The sequence below is a fragment of the Pteronotus mesoamericanus genome, unplaced genomic scaffold (assembly GCF_021234165.1).
Source record: "Pteronotus mesoamericanus isolate MK-2021 breed Mesoamerican mustached bat unplaced genomic scaffold, CSHL_Meso_final scaffold_507, whole genome shotgun sequence".
NCBI classification, from domain to species: Eukaryota; Metazoa; Chordata; class Mammalia; order Chiroptera; family Mormoopidae; genus Pteronotus; species Pteronotus mesoamericanus.
Window position 1 is genome coordinate 6,040,904 of NW_026555319.1, and position 23,477 is coordinate 6,064,380.

Here is a 23,477-nt window from a genome sequence, read left to right on the forward strand (position 1 = left end):
GGAGGGGACCCCCTTCCCTGGGGACCTCTCCGCGGAGACAAGGTGCACATTTGCTGCGGGGCGCGGGCCAAGTGGCTCTCCTCTGAAGATGGGAGAGTCGTGTCCGCTCAGATTGTGGTGGGCCATGAGGGGCACACAGAAAGCACTCAAAACACGTGGGCTGTGTGGGGGCACCCACCCCACGTCTACCCAGGGCCAGGGCCTCCCTCCAGGGTGGCTGGGGGCAGGAAACAGGTGTGTGTCAGGTGCTTGCAATGGGGCCTGGTGCAAATTCTGGTAAATTCTAGACGAGTGTTTGGTAAGTCCAGTGAAATCAACAGGACCAGCAAGAGGGTCTCAGAGACAGACACCCGTTCACAGAACACCTGCTCACAAGGGCGCCTCCACTGTGCTCGGTAACCACAGGCTTGATGATCCAGCTGCCGGACGATGCCCTTGACCTTCCCAGGACCCCACAGGGGCTGAGGAGCACAGGCCATGCAGCAGGGCCAAGGCCAGGCCAGGTTCTGACACCCGGGTCCCCTCATAGGCCAAGGAGCCACTGGGCCCTCTGTCCCTGACCCTACGTCCTTCTCCCTGGGGCTCTCCACGCCCAGCTGTGAGGCCGGCCTGGCAGGAGGAGGGGGATGGCCGCCAGCTCTGGGGCTATCCCACTTCTGGCAGCTGGCTCATCCCGAGCCTCATCTTCCTCATCTGCAAAATGGGGACACCAACAGAACCCACCCTCAGGGGACCCCTGATTTGCCCACACACTCTCAACCCCCCGGCACACTAGCTGGGACTTTAGTGGCTGGGTCTGTCCCTTCCAACTGCTCGAGTGAACTGTAGCTCAATAAAGGTTTATTACATGAAAAACACATCACTGGGCCTTACGCAGTCACGGCTCAGACCCATGTGGCCGCCACCTCTGAACCCAGAATACGTGGAAGCAGCAGCTGCTGAGTTGCCAGTTCAGGTCTGGGCCTGCTTGGCCTTGCTGGCAAACTCCTATGCACCCTTCAAGACCCTGTTCAAGTGTCCTCATCTTAGGCAGAGGCAGCTGCCGCCCTCTGTGGCCAGCACCCCTTTTCATGGACGATGGCTGCACAGGAGCTCCTGGATGCCCAGCACAGGGCCAGGCACACAGTGGCACCCAGGAGTGTTTGCTGATATCCACGCTCAGACCAACTGAGGGGCCGCAGGGCTGGGACATCTTTACATCCTCTTCCTCATCTTGCCCTTCTTGGAGCGGGCGCCCCGGCCAAAGGCGCCCCGCTGCAGCTCCTGGGCATGGCGCCGGTTGCGGGCGGAGAGCTGCTTGAGGCCCCCACGCTGCAGGAAGCGCATCTTCTGGGCTTTGCGCCTCTGCTTCAGGATCTGCTGCTTGGTCTTGAGCTCTGAGCGCACGTGGCCTGTGGGGGTGCCTGGGGTGCGGGGCTGGGAGGCACCTGCTGGGACAGGGGGCCAGGGTGCTCAGCCTTTGGGTTGACTTTCAATGTCTCCTCCTCCCAGAAGCCTCCCGACTGTTCCCCTGCCCCCCACTCCCATTCTGTGTTCGCTACTGTGGCCCCAGCCTCTGGCATATAGTAGGTGCTTAAAAAGCTTAAGTAGTCTACTATACTGGTTGACAGCATTGAACATCGAGCCAGTACTGCCAGGGTTCAAATCCCAACTGTGAACTCTTAGGCTATGGGCAAGTCACTTAACTTCTCTGTGCCTCAGTTTCCCGCTCTGTAAATTAGGAGTAGTAGCACCTAACTCATGGGTCTTAATAAGTCGGTGAGCTAATATGTGTAGAGTGTTCAGAAGAAGGCATAGCCCAGAGTGAGAGACCATAGCCTAGGTGTGACAATTGTGATGATAAATACTTCAACAAAGCCCGACTCCTCCTCTAAGCCCGCCCGGGTCCCCAGCAGTGGCTGAGGCGGACTCCACCCCGTCTCTCTGGACTGCACGCTCTAGGCTTGTTAGGTGAAAAGAGGCTGCACACGGTGGGTGGGAAGGCTCAGTGGACTGAGCGCGGCCTGCAGACCGAAGGGTCGCTGGTTTGATCCCTGGTCAGGGCACATGCTTGGGCCGTATGCCGGGTCCCCAGGTGTGGGAGGTAATGGATCAATGTTTCTCATTGCTGTTTCTCTCCCTCCCTCCCCTCTTCCCTTCTTCTCTGTCTAAAATACATAAATAAATTAAAAAAAAAAAAAGTCTGTACCATAACCTTCCTTCGGCCAGAGAGAAACCAGAGGCCAGAGAAGGGCAGGGGCTTGCCCAAGGTCACACAGCAGAGGGGCGGCAGCAGAGGCCCGCGTCCCGCCCGGCCCCTGCCCTGCGTCCCTGGCTCCCCTCTGAGCCCCGCGTCCTCTCCCTCGCCCTCTCCCTGCCCGGCTCCTCTGGACCCACAGCGGCCTTTGCAGGGCTCCCAGACGGGTGATCATTCAGGCGGCCCCGGAGGTCTCCGCTGGGCCAGGCTGGGTCACAGGGACCTATCACCTCCAGCGACGACGAGGCAGGGAAAGAACAGCTGCGTTTCCCAGAGCGACAGGCCACCCGCAGCCCCCAGGCCCAGCGGGCCCGCGGCAACGAGGGGCCAAGGGGTGGCTCTCCACAGAGACAGACACACACACCGACCAACCACGGGAGACAGAGGCCGGGAGGCGTGCGTGTGCGCACGTAGAGAAGAACAAGACAATGAGACAGATGGAGAGATTTGGAGAGACAATGGAGGACAACAGAGAGCAGGAAGGAAGAGACGGAACAACAAGGACACAGAGTCAGATGGAAAGAGAGAAAGAGACCCAGGGGATGACCGAGAGGAAGCGTCAGATAAAATCAAGTACAGACACAGAGAGAGCTGGAGAGGGAGAGCGGAGACGCCACTGGAGACGGAGAGGCCAGGCCGAGGGTGCAGGAGGCGCCTGGGGCGGCAGGGGACGAGCCCCAGCGGCGTGACTGAAACGGGCCGCAGGCTGAAGGGCGCAGACTCGTGGAGACATGGGCGAGGCAGGGACCAGCCCTGCAGGGCCCGGGGGAGGAAGGCCAAGGAGGGCTAAGGGCCACCTGAGAGCCCAGGACACCGTCCCGAGCTCCCTTCTCCCCACAGGAGGCTCAGGTGGGAGGTGGTGGCAGGCAGCTGGGTGGCCCAGGGCCAGCCGTCGCCCTTGTGACCCACGTGGGCGTCCTGGCCTGTAGGATCACCCCAGTCACGTGGGGCGAATGTCTAGCGGAACCTGCCTCCACACAGCAGGTGGGACCGTTCTGACAGCACGCCAGGGGGCGGGACAGGCTCCCGCCCCCTTTGCTTAGAGCCCATCGGCCCTGAGGGGCAGGATGGGGTCCTGGCATGCGGGGCAGCCGGCCCACGCTGCGGTCAGGGAGCACGGGCTCTGGCAGACAATGGTTCGTATCCCCTTGGCCTGTCACCTGAGGGACCCAGGCAGGGTCAGGAGACCAAGTTCCCAGGTGACCAAATGTACCACGTACTGATCTGTGTTCTGAGGTACATCCCACCTTGGCCTCGGCCCCGCTTCCAACCTCTTCGCTCTGGGCCTCGCCGGTCTGATGCCCCTTCCTCCTCCGAGTCGCGGTCGTCGATTTTCTGTTTCTGCTTCCACTTCTTATAGCTGGGAAACCTTGCTAAGGAGGTTGCTAGTGGGATCCTGACGCCTGTGAGACCCCTGGGCTGGGAAAAGGCCCCGCCCCCTCCAGCAAATGCAGGTCCCCCCCCAGGAAACTTGTGTTTGGCCCCGCCCCCAATAACTGGCTAGAAGCCACTCAGCCCCGCCCCTTAGGATACAGGTCCTGCTTATAGGAGCTGCTGATGTAGTGGCCACTTTCTGTCTTGATCTTCTTCTTCTCCTGTCCTGTCTGTCCCACAAACCGCTTCTTCTTCCGGTCCCTGCAGGAGAGTCGGGTGGGCTGCCATGGACAGAGGTCGCCTGCAGTGGCCTCCTCCCTCCTCTGACACTCTCACCAGGGTCTTGGAGGACCCCAGAAAAGCAGCGTGGCACGCCTCGCATGCAGTAGGTGCTCAGTACAGGCCTGCCCCCTGCCCTTCCTCACCTTTCCTTGGTAGCCCAGGCCTCAAAGGCAGTGTGGGGGTCATCAGGAACGGGGGCCCTGCCTGGGTCAGCCACCTCCTGGCTCTGAATGGGGTGGGGAGGGGTTCATCATCCTTACTGTGCATGGTCACATGGAAACGGGATGGGGGGGTCACATCATAATTTGTGCTGTGCAGGATCAGGGAGGGGGTGGAGGTAGTGTATTTCCTGCTCTGGGGGTCACGGGCCAGCTGCGTGGGACCGCGTGTTGACAGGCGGGCCTGGAAGGCTGTGCTGACAAGCCCACTCACCACTTGAGCTGCTGCTGGCCCCTGGTCAGGTTCTGGGCCTCGTCCCCCATCAAGTCCAGGACCGCGCCAGCCACCTGCTGCTCAAAGGTGCCGCCGTCCCCACCGACACTCAGGCTGCAGGAGGCCAAGTAGGGAGACACAACAGGGTTGACGGGGCCGTTAGGCCCCACCTGCCGTACGTACGTATGTCTGTATGCACACGCATGCACACACGCGTGCGCACTGGCCACTCACCCGCGTTCGCTGTCGAAGTCCTTGGGCCGATAGGGGACGTAGAAGTCCTGGTCGCGCTGCCGGCCCTCCTCCCTCCGCCTCTTGGCTCCACAGTCAGGTCCTGGCCGCGGCCGTTTCCGGCCCACGACCTCCGTGAAGACGTCCTGGCGGACGGAGGCCCCGTCACACCTGCAGCCCCTGCGAGCCCACCTGCCCCCAACACCTGTCCGGCTTGGTGTTGCCATGTAGACCCTCCATTTCCTCCTCTGCTCGTGCAGTACAACCCTCCTCGAGCACCAGCAGGGTTAGGGAAGGGGGGCGCGGTGCCGAGGTGCCAACCAGGGAGGGACTCATGTTCCAGCCCCAGCGTGGTCCCCCCGGCTGTGTGACCAAGGCAAGGCCCGGGCCCCCTCGGCCCGGGCCTTGCTCTGTGTGGGGGGGGACTGGTCCAGGGTTTCCAGCCATTGTGCTTTGGCTACTGAGCCTCTATCCAAATCAAATGTAAGGGAGGTGGGGGAGCAGGCGCAGGACCCTGCCTACCAGGGAGGGGGCCCCCCGTGTGGCCCCCCGGCCCTGCCTCTGGCACCAGGGCCCAGCGTCTGGCATGCCTGGTCGTGCCCTCGCTGCTGCCAAGAGCTCCTGCTCTGTCTTTCGGCCTGCCCCAGACCCCGGGCTCAGACTGCCCTCAAGATGACGACAACGTGGCTGCCACCAGGAATCTGCCGGGTGCCGCCTGCATCTGCCCCGGGGGGCCCCAGCACCCTAGTCACTTGGCTGCGGTGCCCTCGTCCGCAAGGCCGAGAAAATGGGCTTTCCCGAAATCCCCTCGGTGGCAGATGCCGACCGGAGCCGACAAGGGGCTGGGTAGTTAGTTCAGGGACCAGTGTGCCCCACGGCAGGAGCTCTGATGCAGTTGATGGCAGTGACACCCCAGACCCCGCTGAGGTGCTATGTCCCACACAGGACACCCACCCTAAGGATTCAGAATCCCCACACGCATCTGGTCCCTGGCGTGTCGGGCTAGGGCTGGCGGACGAGCACCATGAGCCCACTCCCCAGACAGGGGAGTCGCCGACTTCCACAAGTGTCAGACCTGGGACTGGAATCCCCGAATCCACCCCCAGCAACTGCCCGAAGCCTGGGCACAGCCCCATGGCTGCTGCGACTTGGCCCACCCCTTTCCCCAAACCCTGGCGGGACCCCAAGTCCCCGGGGCGGGGCCTGTACCTCCACGCTCTCTCCCGCGGCCGCCGCTGCCTCCTCCTCCTCAGGCTGCTCCTCCTTCGGCACTGAGCAGCTTGGGGCTGGGCCAGGCAGGCCCTCCTGCCGCCTCTGCCGCCCCTGCTGGAAGCTGGCGATGGCCTTGCTGTCCTTCTGCCGCTTGGCACGCATCACCTGGCTGCTGAAGTCCCGGCTTGAGGCGTTGATTTCAAAGATAGTCTGTAGGGGGACACCCGAGTCCTTCACCCACCAGCCTCTTCCCCGACCTGGTTCCGCGCCCCCAGCCCGTGGGCACGCCGGCATCCCGTCCTGAGTGCTCTCAGTCCTTCCAGGAACACCCTCACTATTGGCTGTTCAGTTAGAAAGGGAGCCCCAGAGAGGGCAGGTGACCTGCCCGAGGTCACACAGCTGGGATGGGCCAGAGCTGGGATTTCGGCTCAGGGCCACCTGGCTCTGAACCCAGCGCTCTTGACCATGACACTCCAGCGCGTTCTCCCTGACACTGGCCGGCGGGCGGGCCTTCCCCTGCCTCGGCACACGCCTCCCCTGGGTACAGGATGGGGCTCCGCGGGAGTCGACAGAGATGATCGGCAATGGCAGGCTGGCTCCCCAGGCCGCTAACAGGCCCAGGGCACGTCACTCTCCTGTGAGCCTCAGTCTACCCATCTGTAAGTGGGAAGGACCAGCCGCCACATGGGGCACCCGCTGGAGACAAGCAGGGATGGTTCCAGAAACAGTGGCGTCTCTAGAGATGCCGACAGAACCAGAGGTACAGACGAAGATGCGGCCAGCGGGGACGGGAGTCCCTGCTGGGGTCCCGCTGGGGCTCGGGCACTCAGTCAGAGTCCTGGCACCGCTGCGGCCGCGGTGTGGTCCCCGCCTGGCCCCCGCTCACCGCCCGCGAGCGGTACTTCTGGATGCTGTCCACCAGCCTCAGCCGCTGCAGCTCCTTTTCCTCGAAGCGCGAGCCTGGAGGGGAGGAGGGCGTGAGGCCGGGGCTCGGCTCTGCGGGGTGCCCGCCGCCCCTGCCCTGTGCGGGGACTCACTGAAGAGGGGGTGCAGGCCCAGCCCCGTGAGGTCCAGCTCCTTGGCCCGCTTGATGGACTCTGGTGAGGGCGCCGGCCGTGAGCGCACATACTGCTGCTGGGCGTTGTCGGCCACGCGGCCCAGGCCCCGCAGCTCCAGCGACGCCTCCAGGGTGCTCCGCACGCTGCAGTCCTCATCGTCCACCACGCTCTGCGGCACCCGGCCCAGCACGCCATCCACGCCGCCCGCGCCTGCCGCCCCGCACACGGTGCTGTCAGAGGCCTGCCGCCGGCCCCCCCGCCCGGCCTCCCCTCGCCGACACCGCGCTTGCCCGCTCGTCACAGAGCTACCCCTGCGGCTGCTGACGAGTGTCCGCAGTCAGGCCCGCGCTGGCTGCATCTGTACTAAACGTGTACAGTTTTTCTTCTTGTCATTATTCCATAAACAGTTCAGCATAGCAACTATTTACACAGCATTCACACTGTATCATTATAAATAATCTAGAGATGACTTAAAGTTACAGGAGGATGTGTGTAGGTTATATGCAAATACTTTGCCATTTTACACAAGGGACTCATCTGCAGATTTTGGTATCCGAGGGGGTCCTAGAACTAACCCACGTCAGACACTGAGGGAGAACTGTATAGGGATCTTCTTGGGGGTCAAACCCAGCCCCACACCGACCAAAGCCCACATGAAGAGCCCCACCCTGCCTCCACCCACCTGAGGGCTCCTCCTGGGGGCAGGCAAGGGAGAGGGCACGGCCCAGGAACAGGTGCAGGTCCAGCAGGTAGGGGACTTCATCTGGGGCCACCAAGGAGTAGGCTGTGCCACTTCGGCCGGCCCGGGCCACACGACCTGCGGGAAGAGGTGGCCAAGCTTCAGCAAAGGAAAAGTCCCCAAAAGCCCAGCACAACTTCCTCCAGCCCACCCCTCAGGGTGCAAAGCAGGCCAAGCCCACACCTCGGCTGAGCTGGTGTCCCGCCCTACGAGAGGGGAAGGGGCACCGAAGGTCGCCAAGGTCAGCTGCACGAGAGTGCACGCGCCGACTCAGCGCTCCGGGAAGTTGGCAGAAACACAGACAAGGGGCTGCTCGCCCTCAGAAAGGACCTCATAAATTAATTGGATGGTGACCCATGACAGGGATTCTACAGCAGAAGAAAGGGGCCAGCAACGGGCCCAGACACCACATCCCCCCAGCCACCCGTTTGCGTAAATGAAGTTATATATCGTTTACGTATCGCCTGTGGCTGCTATTGGGCTGTAAGGGCCAAGCTCAGAGACTATACGGCCCCCGAAGCCTGAAGTATTTATTCTCCAGCCCTTTATAGGACCAGCTTGCCGGCCGGTCACGGAGTGACAGTTAATGGATGAAAACCTGCATGACATACAATGATGCAAGGAAAAGGTCAGAGGAGAGAGCCGCCTGCGTGATGCTAAGTTTGCTTTAAGTAAATCCATGCGTAGCATCGCATGTTGCCTTGTTTCTGCAGCTTGCAAAACAAAAGTGTCACCACCTTTGGAAGAGTCACTTGGGGTGGTGTGATTTACACTGTCGGTCATGAGGTGCATGAGAAATTCCCTTTGGGGGTCTTGGGGTCCCCAAGCGCACAGAGCCAGCTCTGGGTCCCCAGTGCAGTGGGAACTGGGGCACAGGACACGGGACCTGGGCTGGAGACCCAGGAGGAGGCCTCCCCTGCGCCCCAACTGGCCCTCGAGCCACTTCTCTGGGGCCCCCATGGGCGGCCAGAATCGCCTTATTCAGCGATGTCCCGTCACAGCCGGAACAGCTCAAGGGACCCCACCTGCTAGCTGCTTCTCACACACACAGTAAGTGACCTGTATTTATAAACGCGTTTCTGAATTAAAGGAAGGCAAAGAAGGCAGAGTGGTGGGTGCCAGGGGCTGGGTAGAGGGGGTCAGAGGGCCAGCACTGGGAGGGTCGTCCAGCGCGGGAAGACGCAGACGGTCCGGAGCCAGGCAGCAGCGACGGCTGTTCACTCGTGCGAACGTTCTTAATGCCGCTGCCGCTCCACCCAGCAATGGTTCCCGCAATAATCATACGCTGTGCCTCTTCTACCATAATTAAAAAAAGAAAAAGGTGGCGGCCGGGGGAAAGAACACACCACAGTGACGTCCATGTCATCAGAGAGGCTATGAGAGTGAAGGCGGGGTGCCAACCCCAGCCACCCCATCTTGCCACCTGTAGAAGACCCCGGGTCCTCGCCTGCAAAGTGGGACTTGCTACACAGGGCGGTTGTGGAAACAAAAGGAGCTGCTACACTTGAAAGGCGGGACAGGGCCGCGGGGAGCACGGCCACAGTCACTGTCACCAGGCAGGGGCGCGGGACCTGCTGCTTTGCTTCATTTTCCAACATGCCTACCATGTGCGCATCTTACTTGCAGAACTGGAAAATCATAGGCAGCATCCCGGCCTGGCAGGGCTGAGGGGAAGGGGGGCCTGACATGCTGACCCAACAAAGAAGGGAGTCAGGAGATCCTGCCTGCGTGACGGGACTGGAGGCAGAGGGCTCGGTGGGCAAGGGTCCCCAGGAAAAGGAGCTAGAAGGACAGTTTTACTCAGAGGACTTCAGGGAGGAGGGGCTGAGGGGCCACATCCTCAAGTACCATGACAGGAAAGAGGAGCCCAGGACTGGGGAATCCAAGCAGCAGACAATCACTTCCTCAGAGCTGTGAGGCTGCCCGGCAGAACCTTGGCACCCCACCTCCCCGGATCCTAATTTATAGGTCAAGTTCCTGGGCCTCGGTTTCTCCACCCGCGGCACCCCCGCTGGCTCCTTACCCACACGGTGCAGGAAGAGCTTTCCCTTGGCTGGGAAGCTGTAGTTGATGACGTTGTCCAGCAGCGGGATGTCCAGGCCTCGGGCGGCCAGGTCGGTCACGATGAGCGTGGAGCACTTGCCGTGGGCGAACTTGGCGAGGTTGATCTTGCGGGCCGTCTGGTCCAGAGCGCTGTAGATGTGGGCGCAGCTCATCCGCTGGGCCGTCAGCAGCTGCTCAGCCAAGACAGGATGGAGGGAGAGGGGTGAGGAGGCTGGCAGGAGAGGGAGGGGTCTGGGCCACGGTCGGGATGTCACGGCCTGGTGGTAAGCTTCACCCGGACTCCACCACTAAGAAGCCGCACGACCTTGACCCTGGGCAAGTTACCTAACCTCTCTGTGCCTTCATTTTGCTCACCCATAGAATGGGGAAAACAGTTCCCTCTTTGTAGCTTTGTTATGAGGACTAAATGAGGTAATACATACACAGTCCTGAGAAACAGACCGGAACGTAGGAAGCACCGTGAAAGTGTTAACTGCTTTTTGGAAATTATTATTTTGGTCTCATTCATTGGTGACCCAGCAGCTGCACACCAGGAGGAAGCACTGTTAGATGTGTAACAGCTAAGTGAAACCCAGTGAACTGTGGCCTCAGACAACAGACCCCAGGTGTGGCTGGCCAGAGAAGGCGCCCCAGCAGCCTTTGGGGCACAGGGACCCCCACGCTTTGATATAGCCGAAGGCCACAGGTGTACATGTATGGAAAAACTCACCAATCTCTAAAAATCAGTATGTAAAAAAAAGAATTTTCTTTTTTTAAAGGCCTTGGCCACCTAGCTCAGTTGGTTCGAGCATCATCCCAATAAGTCAAGGTTGTGGGTTTGATCCCCAGTCAGGGCACATGCCAGACTCAACCAATGAAAGCATCAATAAGGGGACCCACAAATTGATGTTTTTCTCTCTCTAAAAATCAGAAAAATAAAACAAAACACTCATCAGGCTTCTCATGTAAGATTAAGGCTCTGTACACAGGTTGCTGCGAAATCACTGGAAATCTATAGAATAATGATAGGATGGCTGGAAAATACTTCAAAATAACCTGGATGGAGAGGGGAGTGATAGATGAATCAAGACTGGCCATGAATTGATAACTGAGTACCTGGGAGTTCATTATGCTATTTTCTAACTGTAGTATGCATTTAAAATTTTTATAAGAAGTTTGAAATAAGAAAGTACCAAGCCATGGCCAGGCCCTTGTCTCGCTCTGGTGCTGCCCTCTGGTGGCCATATATGGAACTGCAGCCCAAGCTAATACACGGCAGGTTCCCAGGAGAGGGCCTGAGGTGGGCCGTCTTCCTGCCAGGCCCTCTCACCTCACTGAGGTACTCCGCGTGGTGCTTTGTGGCCACAAACACCACCGTCTGGTCCTGGGGCCGCACCACAGTGCGCAGCAGGTAGAGGAGCACGGCAGCCTTGGTGTCCTCCCGCACCAGGAAGAAAGAGGTCTGCAGGGAGAGGGGTCATGTGGGTGTGGCTCTCAGGGCCCTGGACAGGGACCTGGAGACTCCACAGGCCCAGCCTCACCTTGAGCTGCTCGTTGAGTTTGGCGTCCACGTCCAGCCGAATGAGTACGGGCTCCGTGAGGCCTAAGCGGGGCCACAGGGGAGGGGGGGGCATTCAGTTACTCAAGGACTGGCCCCCAGACCCCCGCCCCAGCCCGAGCTCACTCACCAGCCCGGGCAAATTCCACCAGCATTTTTGGCAGCGTGGCGGAGAACAGGACCGTTTGCTGGCCCCCCGGGAGGCGGCCGATGATCTCCTGCAGCTGCTCCGCAAACCCCATTTCAAAGAGCCTGGGACGAAGGAGGACAGAGGGCAGGACGGGGTCAGGAGAGGGGCTGCCACTCCAGAGAGTTCCGAGACTCTCTGTCCTCCTCGCCCCCACCACCCTGTCTCCCCTGCGGACTGGTGTTTGCCTCACGTTTCTTTAACTCAGCTCGCTTTTTCTCTACCTGACAACTTCATCCCAAGCAGTAACAACCTTGAAACCTCAGGTCTGATCTGTTCCGTTTCCTACTAACTCACGTTGAAATAAATGACGGCAGCCCCTGCCCTGTCAGGCACTGTCCTGAGCTCTTGACCAACATCAGCTCCGGAGTCCACGCGGCCCCCTGGGAGGCACACGCTCTCTTATGCCCACTCTATAGCTGAGGTCCCCCCAGGGCCCCTCAGACCCTCTGTGATTTGCCCAAGTTCCCAGACCTGGGATTTGATGCCACCTGAGTTCTCAACTTTGTGCTGCTATTTCTAACTTTGAAATCACATTTGTTTTATTCCTCTTCCTGATAGTCCCAAAAGTAACACAAAGCAAAACTGTTGGCCCGGAAGCCCCTCAGCTCTGGTGAAACCTGGGGAAACGCTGCTTCGACCCCGGTACACAGGTCTCTCCTGGCAGGGCCCTTCCTCCCAGGCAGCCCGCCTCCCTCTCACTTCCCAGCCCTGAGGCAGACCGTTCCGGGCACTGCACCGGGCGCACCTGCCGCCTCACCTGTCGGCCTCGTCAAATACCACGTACTCCACGCTCTGCAGCTTCAGGTTCATCTCCACCGCCACATGCATCAGGCGCCCAGGGGTGGCAATGATTCTGGAAGGGGTGTGCAGGCCAGGTCACCCAGGGCCCCCAGCAGTGCCCTCCTCTGATCCCCCAGCTGCTGGCCCTCTGGGAATGGACCCCAGAGCATGACTCCCAATCCAAACTCACATGTCCGGGTTTTCGTGCAGGGCTGAAAACTGGTCCTCCATTCTAGGGAGAAGGGGAGGTGTCAGCTTGATAGAACAGGCCTCTGTCTAGTCCCTCCCTCTCCCCGTACCAAATGCCCAGGTGCGTCCCACTCCCCAGACTTGCAACTGGGGACAGGCACTGCCCTGACAGGAGATACAAGTTCAAATATACAAGACGACTGATATACAACAAAGAGTTCCCCAAAGAGATGGGCTCAGCCTGAGAGCCCACCTCACTCTCTGTCCAGATTGCAACAAAGCTGCCTTTGACCCACAGCACCCCCTAGCAACTAACCTAGGAACGGCCAGTGGCCCCTAAAATCCAGTTTCCTGGATCTCTCTGTCCTTGTTCTTAAACCTTTTGAGCACACACACACCCCTAACGTTAGTCATCCTCTGACGCACCCCTGGGACACCTGTGGAAGCCAGAAGTCCGGCCAGGCCTAGCCCAGGGAGGCACAGTTCACAATCACGAACTACAGAGATAATAAATCACAATGTAGACAAAAGAGCACTGGACAGCCAAACACTCAGAAAACAGAGAGTGACAGATGACAGTGACCGTGGGAAAAAGGGAGGGGCTGCCCTGTGAAGGAGGCACTGGGGGATGGGGCCGGGGAACAGCTGGAAACTGGTTTTTGTGCAATCCACTTTAAACAACCCACAAGTAGGCACCTTAAAACATTCACAACTAAGCTACCTGTCCGGGTGACCTGTGTGCCACCAGCTCTCTTTCGGGAGCATCGGAACCTCGCCAGTGCTTGTGTGAGAAATCTCCGTCTTTTACTGCATGTTTCCCTTGTTTGGTTTTTGGGGTTTTTTTAATGTGCCAAGAACTTGCTATGTTAATAAGGCACACGGTTCCTTCACTCTGATACCCTGGAGGACGGGCTATGCTTGCACGGGGGTGTAAGGGTACGGGTGACCGTGGCGGGGGACGAGGGGGCTCTTACTTATCCCCACCCAGGATCAGGGCAGTCTTGAGGCCGGTGAACTTGCCCAGCTGTGGGGAGAGAAAGATTGAGAGAGGGTGAGGGGGAGAGGACTTGGTCCCCTCAGGCCTCGCCACGGGCCCCAGCCCAGCCTGCCCACCTGCACCCCTCCAGCCTCGACAGACCTCCTTGGTGAACTTCATGGTCTGCAGGGCCAGCTCTCGGGTGGGCGAGAGGATGAGGGCTCGGGCCCCGGTCTGAGCGCTGCGGGTCTTGAGCCGCTCGAACATGGGGATAAGGAAGCAGGCTGTCTTGCCGCTGCCCGTCCGGGCCATGGCGACCACGTCCCTGCCATCCAGGATCACCGGGATGGTCTGCGGAGAAACGAGTCGGCCCCTGTACCCCAACACCACGTGATCTGGGGAACAGATGACCTAGGGGATCCCAGTGAAGGGGAAGGGGCCTGTCGTCCAGCTCTGATCCCATTCTTGCCAAAGCTTGTTTGCATGCTTCCAGGGACAAGCAGCTCATCACACCCAAATCTTCCTCCTGTTTGAACATCTGCCTCCAGCTTACCTCCCCGCCAGACTCTACCTCCCTGACTACTCTTCCTCCTCAGGACCCCAGAGGAGTGTCCGCCTTGCAGCTAAATGTCTGAGGACACCCGTCACGGGCCTCGGGAGATAACAGGGGGCCTGCGAGCTGCCAGCAGGGCCTCGGCAGTGAACAGGCTTAAGTGGCAAAGAGGCCCAGAGTCGAGTCTCCTCTCTGCCAGGCCCAACTTCTCCACCTGTGAAACAGGCGAGCTTGTGGGGTTTCAGAATAAGAGGGACAACAGATGTGACAGCCGGGACAAGGGGTGTCTGCCAAGAGGCCGAGAGAAGGGCCAAGTCGCTTGTCCCCTCCTCCCAACCCCACCAGCCCTCCCCCTCACACCCCGCATACCTTCCTCTGGATGGGTGTGGGCACCTTATAGCCCTTCTTCATGATGCCTTTGAACACCGGGTAGCTCAGGCCTGGGAAAGACACGGGAATGACCGGGGGCCCGGGGAGCCCCCACGGGACCACGTGGGGCAAATGACTCATGCCGTCAAATAAATAGCAAGAAAAAAAAGAAAAGCAATAGAGCAGACCCAATAGATTGAGACAAATCTACAGGTTATGGAATATGAGCCTCAGGTGGGTTCTGATGTGAGCACAGTCTTAGTATCATGAGACGGCTGGGGGTCCAAATGGTGACGAGGGTCTTGGATGATACTGAGGACTGAGTTTGTCTCAGGTATGTAAGGCCCTGCCTCTCCTTGAAGGTAAGCAGGAAGTGTTTAGGAACACAAAGAGGGGATGTCTGGGACGCACTGCCGAATCCCCTGGGATGCTGGGGACACGGGGGTGAGGCGTGGCTAAAATAAGACTGGAAACAGTTGAAGCTGGTGATGGGTAGGTGGAGATTCACTGTGTTCTATTTTTTGTTTATATGTTTGAAATGTATAACCAGAGGAAAAGGGTGTCACGTGACACGGGCCCATGACACGTGCAAGCACGAGTGTTGACCAATGAGGCAAGCGGTCCTAGAAGGGGAGGAGGTGGCCTTGGGTGACAGGATGTGGCTCGGGCGTGTGGAGATGGGAGGAGAGTGGAGGCCTGAGGCAGGACGGCACCACCGTCTACTGCGGCTGCTTTCTGCTCAGTTATCTTGGTGACTCAGAAAGGCAAAAAAATAGCTACATGTCAATGTTTGTATTTACTTTTTTCCTTTCAGTTTTGATAAATTTTTAGTGCATTTTTAATGTAGTATATTGGCTGCCTAGATTCCTTTTGTGAGTTGACTGCTCACATTGTTCACCCAAGTCTCTATCGGGGTGTCTGTCTTTTTCTTACCGATCTGTGAAAGCTCTTTGCATGTTATATTTACCCTTTTGTCTATCCCATAGTTTGCCAATATGCTCCCAAAACAGCATTTACTTTAAGTTAGTATACAGCGCTTTTTGGCATACACGCATCTAATAGAAAAAAATCACACTGGGCTCGGGTTGCACTTAAAAAGGCCTTCTTTTCCTTTCTAAGATTAGAAAAATGTTCATAATATTTAAATCTTCGCTCCAGAGGCTACTGATTTGTAAACAGCAAGAGTCCGGCTTCATTTCCACGTAGCCGGGTATTCCAATCCCACCTGACTGCTGCACCCCCAACCCCGGCTCTGAAATGCTGTCGCCACGCAGGAACTCCCCAAATGCCTGCTCCTGACCAGCGTTGCCCTGCGTCCGGCTCCAACTGCCCTCCCACCGTGTCAGGCCCATCACCCCACGCGAAGGCCGAGACGGTGTCTGCTGCCTCAGTCCACCCAACGCCTGCCGTAGCGCTGGGCCCAGAGCAGGGCTCCGAGGCGTGATGGCCCCCTGCGGCCTGATTCACCCACCCATGGACTGGAAGCCTCCTGACTTCTTCTTCTTCTTGTTCTGGGCCCGCACCATCTCCCGCGTGTCCGGCTCCACGTCCGAGGTGCACTCCGAGGTGGGGAAGGTGGGCAGGGGTCGGCCAGGTCCCAGCTGGGAGGGAGGAACGGAGGGGCAGCATCACTCCGGGCACCATCAGACCCCTGGGGACAGGGAGGGGGGCTGTCCGGTTGTCAGTCCGCACCCCATTCGAGCTGATGACGCCCCTGCCCAATCACATGACTTCTCGGCGACAGGGTTCTCCTTTGACTGGGCCAGGACAGGGCAGAGAGCCTGAGGGTGGGCTCGGCCGGCGGACTGCCTGTGTTTCCATCCAACTCTGCCACTTACCAGCTGGGAGATCTCATGCAAGAGACTTAACCTTCCCTGCGTCTGTGTTTCAATGACAAGTCCCGGGCTTCAGAGGGTGTTGTGAAATCTAAACCGGTGAGTATGAAGCTCAGAACAGTGCCCAGTATGTAAATGGTGATGATATCACCACCACCACCACCACCACCACCATCATCATCCTGGCCTGTCATTCAAAGCCCTCAAAATGAAAAACTCTATAGAGAGCCAATCACAATGTCTACAATGTGCGAGGGACTAGATTTCTCCAGGCCGCCCTACCCCCCGCTTCTTAATCCCCTTTCTGATCTACCCAACTCTGGTCTCTCTTGGGCCTGCCTCCTCTCTGCCCACGCACTTATCCTAGGACGGCTAAGTCTAACCCAGACGCCTCCTTTGGGGAGCCTTCTCAGACTACAGAGCTGTCCCTGTCCTTTCAGAAGTAACATGTATGGACCACTAAGTCATAATAATGGCTAACACTTATATGGCTCTCACTCTAACCCAGGTGCTACTGAGCATTCATATCAGTTACTCCATTTAATCCTCAGGACAACCCCAGGAAGTGGGTGCTATTATCTTGTCCATCTTACAGAGAAGGAAACTGAGCCACAGAGGTGACGTGATCTGCCCACGATCACACAGACAGCCAGTGGGGGATTAGAGTCTATGTTCTTTCCACTGTGACTCCCTATGGTCCACTACAGCACTAGGTCAGAGCTGCAGCCTGTCTAGTGTGGCCCATGAGCTATACTAAAAGACCGCCAAAAATTCAGACAAAGAAGACAGTGACCGTATGGGGCCTCACCCTCTAAAATATTTACCTAAAACATTTACCATCTGGTCCTTAGAGGAAAAGTTTCTCTGCTCTCGACACATAACTACAGAGTGCCTGGAACACATGAGTGCCCAGCATTATACAGAATGAGTAGAATATAGAAACATGTCATTTAATCTTTTCCACGGTCTGTGAGGCACATGTTATCACTAGCCGTCTTCCCGCATGAAACCTCCGCCTTCTACCGATGTGGCTCAGAGAGGGTAAGCAACTCCTCCACTATTCCAGTTAGTCCAAGTCTGGGCCAGATTTCAACACTGGGCTGAGCCAGGGCAAAGCCCCTGGTCTGATCCACAGCACAGGCTCCTCTTCGGCATTAGTACTCTGCTCTCCTGTTTATTACCTTCCGCAGTTTCTCCACATTTATAGAGCACCTACTGCATGCCAGGTACCAGCTAGGCTGGGGAAACAGTGGGATAAGGTCTGGGCCCTGCCTTGAAGGAGTGTAGAACCCGCTCTTCATATAAATACCCCCTCATTCACCTACTTATCCAGAGCTACGCTGCACCCGTCACGCTAGGCACAGACCTCCCTCCCCATTTGCACACAGCTGGCACTCAGTACTGGAAATAGCACAGACCCTGGAACAAGGCGGTCCCGGGTTTGAATCCTGGCTCTCAGAAGCTGAGAGGTCTTAGTCAAGTTCCTTTATCAATCTAGGCCTCAGTTTTCCTCCTCTGGAATATGGGACGACAATAATTAGTTCTCAGGATTGGTCTAAGGATTAAATAATAAGGTTCCTAAAGCTCTCAGCACAGGGCCTGGAACATAGTAATTGGTCAACAAACCCAAATTTAATTTATTACCTAGTTTCCCAGAGGACTGGACGCATTGGGGTCCCAAGCTACGGGGTCCGGGCACCCCTTAATTCAAACTCTCAACAATCCCCTAAACTCTCGAAAGTCAGATCTTCCGCACTCGCACTTTTCATTGGACGAAAGAGAACTAGACCCGCCCCCTGAGTAGGAGATAGCCAATGAGGAGCGTTCAGCCCAAAGCCAGCCAGGAAGACCCGCAGGCCCCAGCCTCTAGAACTCTATGGCTTGGGCCGTATAGACCCCGAGCAAGACGGGCTCCGAGACACACGCTCAGGCCGGCGATCGTGCCCTCGACCCCTGCCAGCTGACCTCTCCCCACCCTCGGTAGTGCCCACTCCCCAGCTGGGAAAAATGAGGCCACGGAGGGCCGCACGCAGCCGGACTCGGGCGCCAACGTGTGTCCCAGCCCCACGCTCCTACCTTCTGAGCCCGGGTGTCATCTTCCGCCTGGATCTCAAACTCGCCGTCCTCCGAGTCACTGCTGAGGGCCTGGGAGGCCGCGCCCCGGCGCCTCCGAAGTCCCTTCTTTTTCCTCCGCTGGGCCATGGCAGGTCGCGACCGCGGTCTGGCCACCTGGTGCTCTCGGACAGCCATGCGGACCCTGGCACTGGAAAACGGGAAGGGGCGGAGTCTTGGGGTCGTACCAAGGCGCGGCCGGGGGAACACGCGTCTATGCGGCCGCGGCTGCACTCCCTGCTCCACTGCAGCCCCAGGAGGCGTGGCGCGCGCGCGCACAAGCTCCTTTGACTGGCGCGAGAGGCCCTTCTCCTAGGCTTTGGGGAACTGTGGAGGCGTTTGGAACTGGCGTCCTCCCCCCTGGCGCGAATGGTTCCGGCCGCGCCGCCCCGCCCCGTCCGGACGCTGGCTGGTTGCTGTTTGAGACGCGCGCGGAGCGCACGTCGCTAGGGCCTGCTGGTCCCGGGCGAGTCTGTACGCACGTTGCTCCGGACAGAAACCCGGGACGGCCTGGGCAGCCGGGGGTCCAGAGCTCCGTGATTCCAGGCCCCGGATAGACCGGAACCACGGATGCACCGCGCGCCGCGGGTGCCCGAGTACCCGCGCACAAAAGTCCAGACCTGGTAGGGGGAGCACTGAGTGTTGCAGCCAGCCGACGGACGTCCGGGAGCCACGATGCTCAGGTAGTAAATACCCCAAGAATGCGTGTTCCTCGGACATCGGCCCGGACATTGATGTGGGGATCGGGGCACGTGCAGCAGTCGGGGTCATGTAATCCCCTAGAGTAGAATGGTAAAGTGCACAAGCTCTGGACTCTTAGCAGGTTCAAATTCCTCTTTCTCTATTTTAGCTTTATCGCTGTAACTTACACATGTGACGTCACCTTTTGAAGCCTCAGTTTTGTCATCTGCAGAATGGACATAAAGCTACTTCACAGGTCCAATGGGAGGATTAAATGAGACAATGTTTCGAAAGCTCTTTGCACGAGGTAGGCATGAGATTGAAACTGATTATTTCCTGCCCTGACTTTCCCCGACCAGTCTTTTTTTTTTTTTTTTTTTTGGTGGTTGGTGCCAAAGGGGACACAAGCCCCATCTCTCCTTCGTCCCCTAGCATTCTATCATATTTATTGAGCACACTGTGCTAAGAAAGCATATTCATTAAATATTCGCCTGCAGCACCCGTCTCCCCATCACTGTTAACAACTAAAAAAAACCTGTTGAACAAATTTCCGAAATGTCCCCTGAGGTTGGCAGTCCCCCTTTGAGGAGAATTGCTTGAGGGAAAACCTGACCTTTTTGCCCTTGGGATGGGGACTGAAAAGACTGTCAGTCTTTCTGCGGTGGCACTGCAGATGACCGAGAGATGGCATCCTGATGCCCTTTTCACAGGGAGCCCTGGAGGCAGGGCCTGGTGGGCGGAGCATGCCTGCGGTCACCCGAGACCATGGGCAGCATGAAGACCCCGGTGGCGCTGGCCGTCAGTGGGATGCAGACCCTTCACCGTCAGCGCCACTGCCGGGGCGGCTCTCAGGCCAGGGCCAGGGCCTCGTACGTGGATGAGACTCTGTTTGGCAGCGCTTCAGGCACCCGGCCCACACCGCCAGACTTTGACCCACCCTGGGTGGAGAAGGCCGACAGAACCAAAGGAGTGGGCGCAGAGGCTTCACGGGCTCCGGGGAGCTGTGAGACCACCTCCTCCAGGGGCTGCACCCCGACCCTCACACACAGGAAGAAGAACAAATACAGGTGACGGCATGGGCAGATGCACCCGCGGTAGCCACCTTGGTTCCTGTCCGCGCCCTGCTGTTCCCTGCCGTGTGACTGTGGCCCAGCACCTTGGCCCGTCCAAGCGGCGGTTTCCTTGCGTGGAAAAGGGCATTTCGTGGGATTATGGAGAGGATTAAATGAGTTGAGGTGGGTACGGTGCTTGGCTAGGTAACCTGACGCTTAGAAAGCTCTGGATGAACGGTAGTGATGGTGGTTGTGATGGTGGAATACCCATCCTGAAATGTCACGGACTGGCTGCTGAGACCCAGAGAGGTCAGGATCCGCCGGAGATTACAGAGCAATTTGCATAAGATTATTAGCGTGGTTGATTCCTGAAATGACAGGTGTGGCGGTCACAGATTTCAGCAAGCCCTTCTGAAAACGGTTCTTGCTGCATTTTCCTGAACAAGTTAGAAAACCAGAAGCTAATGCTAATGGTTGAAAAATAATTAGATTAGCTTTAGATTATCTTGAATATTATTTGAATATTCCAGATTAACATCAGCCTGGAAGAAGGTACCTAGTGGTGGCCCACAGGGCTCCTTGTTTATCAGTGGTTTGGACAAAGACACAGGAGACTGGTGTGGTAATTACTTATGGCTGCCACAACAAAATGCCAGAGAGCGAGGGGCTTAACAACAGAAATTTATTTTCGCACAGTTCTGGAAACTTGAAGTCCAAGATCAAGGTGCCAGCAGGGTTGGCTCCTCCCAAAGCCTCTCTGTGGCTTGCAGATGGCCGCCTGTTCACGGCATCCGCACGTGGCCTCTCTCTGTGAGCATGTGTACTCCTGGTGCCTCTTCTTAAAGAGCCCCCCCACCCCAATAGCCTCACGGAACCTGAATTACCTCTTTAAAATTCAACATGAATTTTGGGAGGACACAATTCAGTCCCTAACAACTAGGCAATCATAGCTATGATCCCTCCGGAGCCAGAAGGGACGTACTCTAGTCAAGAAAAGGGAGTGATGCCTATTTAAGGAGGTAAAAATCAACAAGATAAAAGTAAGGCTTGTCGGATCGGGGGTGATGTTCCTGACAAGGTCTGTGCGCCACAGCCGGACAAGGGTCAGCCTGACATTAGCAGCACTGACACCCAGGACGTGGCCGAAAATGCTCATGTAAATGTAGGGCCGGCTGCATTAACAGAGGTATGGTGTGTGTGATGAGGGAGGTTACCGTTAACCACGTGCTCTGCTGGAGGATGCGGTTTTGTGCTGGATGCAGACAAGTAGAGGGTGTCCGTGAGAAGGTGCAGAAGAGATAGAGATGTTATTGAGCAAAAACTGGCACCAGACAGATAATGTGCTGAAGCGAGATATGGTTTGAGAAGTTCAGCAGCAACAGGCTGACTTTTCAAAGACTCAAAGTTTGGGAATTGGAGCACTTTCAGTCCTGGCCAGAACCCGTGGACCGCATGGGTGTGCTGGGAACACCTGTGGGATTAATTAAAAAATAATTGCTGATCAGAGTTCTAGAAGGCATGTACGAATGTCTGATTCCCTGATGGAGCGCTTGAGTCGTGAGCCAGGCTGGATTTGAATCTGGCCTCTCCCGTCCTTCTTGCTGTGGGGCTTTACCCTCCCCATACCTGTTTTCTTGTCTGTAAAACGGGATTATCAGGATCTCCCTCCTGTGGATGTTGTGAGAAATAATAAGATACTGTATGTGATGTGCTGAGTCCAGGGTCTGTACATGAAGAGCCATCAGTGAATATTCAAAATTTTCAAGTTGGAAGGGCCATGGGATTGCAAAGTTTCAGCTGATGGGGCTACTAGGAAAAAGTAGAAGTGGAAGTTAATAGAAAAGGTGATGGTTATAAAGACCAACATTATCTTAATTAGGACTCTTGGTTGCAAGTGATAGAAAACTTCCCCTAAACTGGTTTCAGTGGAAAAAGGAGCTTGGGCCTATGTAACAAGGGCTCAGACCATCACTAGGGACAGTGTCTTCATCTTAGTGTGGCTCCCCCCTGCCCCGCCACACATTCTGGGGAGACGGCCACTAGCTGCTTTGTCTTTACATCTGCCAGCTTTTCAAGACCAGGAGACAGAAAGACATCTCTTTCCTAGTAGTTTCAGCAAAAGTCCTAAGGCAGACTCTCATTGGACAGAATAGGTCATGTGGCCAGGAGGGTGAAATATGCAAATGACCAGGCCTGGGGCACCTGCCAGGGAATGGGGAGACGGGATGCGTGGCATATTAACAGAGATGGGGGCGGTGGTGCACGAGGGGGCTGCGGCCTCACCGTGGGTGCCAGGCTGGGAGACAGGGACTTCCGGGATCTACCGGCAACCCTCTCAGGCGCCTGGCAGGGGTGGGCGGGGGTTAAGGTTGTAGGGTTTGTTCACTGCATGGGCTCACTGTGTTTCTCTTCCCTTTGCCAGACTGATCAGCCACACTCCGTCTTACTGTGATGAGTCCCTGTTTGGCTCCCGACCCGAGGGCGCCAGCTTGGGGGCCCCATGGACGGCAAAAGGAGAGGCTGCGAAACTCCATTCCCTCTTCTGGACACCCCCGGCTACCCCAAGGGGCCACTCACCCCAGCCCAGGGAGACCCCCCTGCGCGCCATTCACCCAGCCGGTCCCTCAGAGACAGAGCCCAGGGTGGGGGCAGACTCCCGGCAGCTGTCCGTGGGTGCGTTAGACTCTCCACGCCCAGGGAGCCGGGAGCCGTCCCATTCCCTCACCCGCCTGCATGTCCCCACCACTGGCCGTCCGCCCACCAGCGGCCCCCACGCAAACAGAGCTCGGGACCCCAGGCCTTCCCCATTGGGGGTGACCTTCCGGAGCCCCCCGGTGACTCCCAGGGCTCGTTCAGGCAGTGTTTCGGTGCCCGCTACCCCCCAACGAGGTGGGGCCCCCCAGAAACCAAAGCCCCCTTGGAAATGAGTTTCTTAGTCCTGTCGTCAGGTTTGCCCGAGAGGTCACGGCCAGGGCCCCAGTTTCGGAGGGCGGCACAGGTGGGGTGATTCTCAGGGGCACTCCAGGCTTTGAAGTGCCCATGGAGGCGACTCAGCGAAGGTGGACCCCGCTGCCCTGGGCCCCTCTACCCTGACCACCTCTGGGGGCGCCCTGCTTCCCACCGCCCCTGCGTGGATGTGAAGGCCCCCCTTGGCAGTGGCTGTTCCGGTCCCATCACAGCCACGCGCTGTGTCAGTGCCAACCCAGGGACGCCCCCCAAGAAGGGCCCTGCACCCCCCCCCCGTCATCCCCCCGTGTTGTCCTGCCGCCAAGGGTGAGTGAAAGGTGTGGTCGCCAACCGGGAGGGCTCCTCTGCCCCTCCAACCAGACCCGCCGCTGAGGACGAGTTTCCAGCAGGGTCCGGAGGCCGCGGGAGTTTTCCCGGGCGTGGTGTGCGGGCCACCGCCCGGCCCGGGGCCTGGGGGAGGGCAGGGGGGGGGCGCTGTTTAGTAATCATGTGTTTATGGTCATGTATTAAATGTGTCAGTAGCTTATCAAAACCACGACTTAGTTACTAATTTCTTCCTTAGCGGAAAGGCCAACGTTAGGCCTGAGTAGATTTATTTTATTTTGTTG

General features: G+C 57.8%; 2 protein-coding genes across 3 annotated transcripts; one reads left to right on the forward strand and one right to left on the reverse strand.

The window, feature by feature from the left end:
• Nucleotides 1-39: 39 nt before the first annotated feature.
• On the reverse strand, nt 40-18,331 carry DDX54 (DEAD-box helicase 54). 2 transcript variants are annotated; one of them, XM_054593956.1, is made up of 20 exons: nt 18,134-18,331; nt 15,694-15,823; nt 14,223-14,293; nt 13,463-13,651; nt 13,299-13,348; nt 12,326-12,367; nt 12,113-12,208; nt 11,296-11,417; nt 11,149-11,210; nt 10,938-11,069; nt 9,588-9,798; nt 7,508-7,642; nt 6,805-7,035; nt 6,654-6,727; nt 5,765-5,977; nt 4,559-4,701; nt 4,325-4,438; nt 3,770-3,871; nt 3,508-3,596; nt 40-1,430 (listed from the first exon to the last, which is right to left on the reverse strand). In XM_054593956.1, the coding sequence occupies exons 1-20, from the start codon at nt 18,305-18,307 to the stop codon at nt 1,195-1,197; spliced, it is 2,616 nt and encodes an 871-aa protein (XP_054449931.1). In that variant the 5' UTR covers nt 18,308-18,331; the 3' UTR covers nt 40-1,194. The 2 variants fall into 2 exon arrangements, with proteins under 2 accessions (XP_054449931.1, XP_054449930.1); XM_054593955.1 differs by having other exon boundaries at nt 41-1,427; nt 3,484-3,596.
• A 246-nt stretch (nt 18,332-18,577) lies between these two features.
• On the forward strand, nt 18,578-22,946 carry RITA1 (RBPJ interacting and tubulin associated 1). Its single transcript, XM_054593907.1, has 4 exons — nt 18,578-18,852; nt 19,020-19,157; nt 19,561-19,917; nt 22,325-22,946. The coding sequence occupies exons 3-4, from the start codon at nt 19,616-19,618 to the stop codon at nt 22,827-22,829; spliced, it is 807 nt and encodes a 268-aa protein (XP_054449882.1). The 5' UTR covers nt 18,578-18,852; nt 19,020-19,157; nt 19,561-19,615; the 3' UTR covers nt 22,830-22,946.
• Nucleotides 22,947-23,477: the final 531 nt, after the last annotated feature.

Coding starts and splice junctions, on each gene's coding strand:
- DDX54 (XM_054593955.1), bottom strand. CDS start 18,307: ATGGCTGTCCGAGAGCACCAGGTGGCCAGACCGCGGTCGCGACCTGCC. Junction 13,652..14,222: donor CCACACCCATCCAGAGGAAG/GTATGCGGGGTG, acceptor GTTTCTCCGCAG/ACCATCCCGGTGATCCTGGA. Junction 4,702..5,764: donor CCGCGGGAGAGAGCGTGGAG/GTACAGGCCCCG, acceptor TCCGTCCGCCAG/GACGTCTTCACGGAGGTCGT.
- RITA1 (XM_054593907.1), top strand. CDS start 19,616: ATGGGCAGCATGAAGACCCCGGTGGCGCTGGCCGTCAGTGGGATGCAG. Junction 19,918..22,324: donor AGGAAGAAGAACAAATACAG/GTGACGGCATGG, acceptor TCCCTTTGCCAG/ACTGATCAGCCACACTCCGT.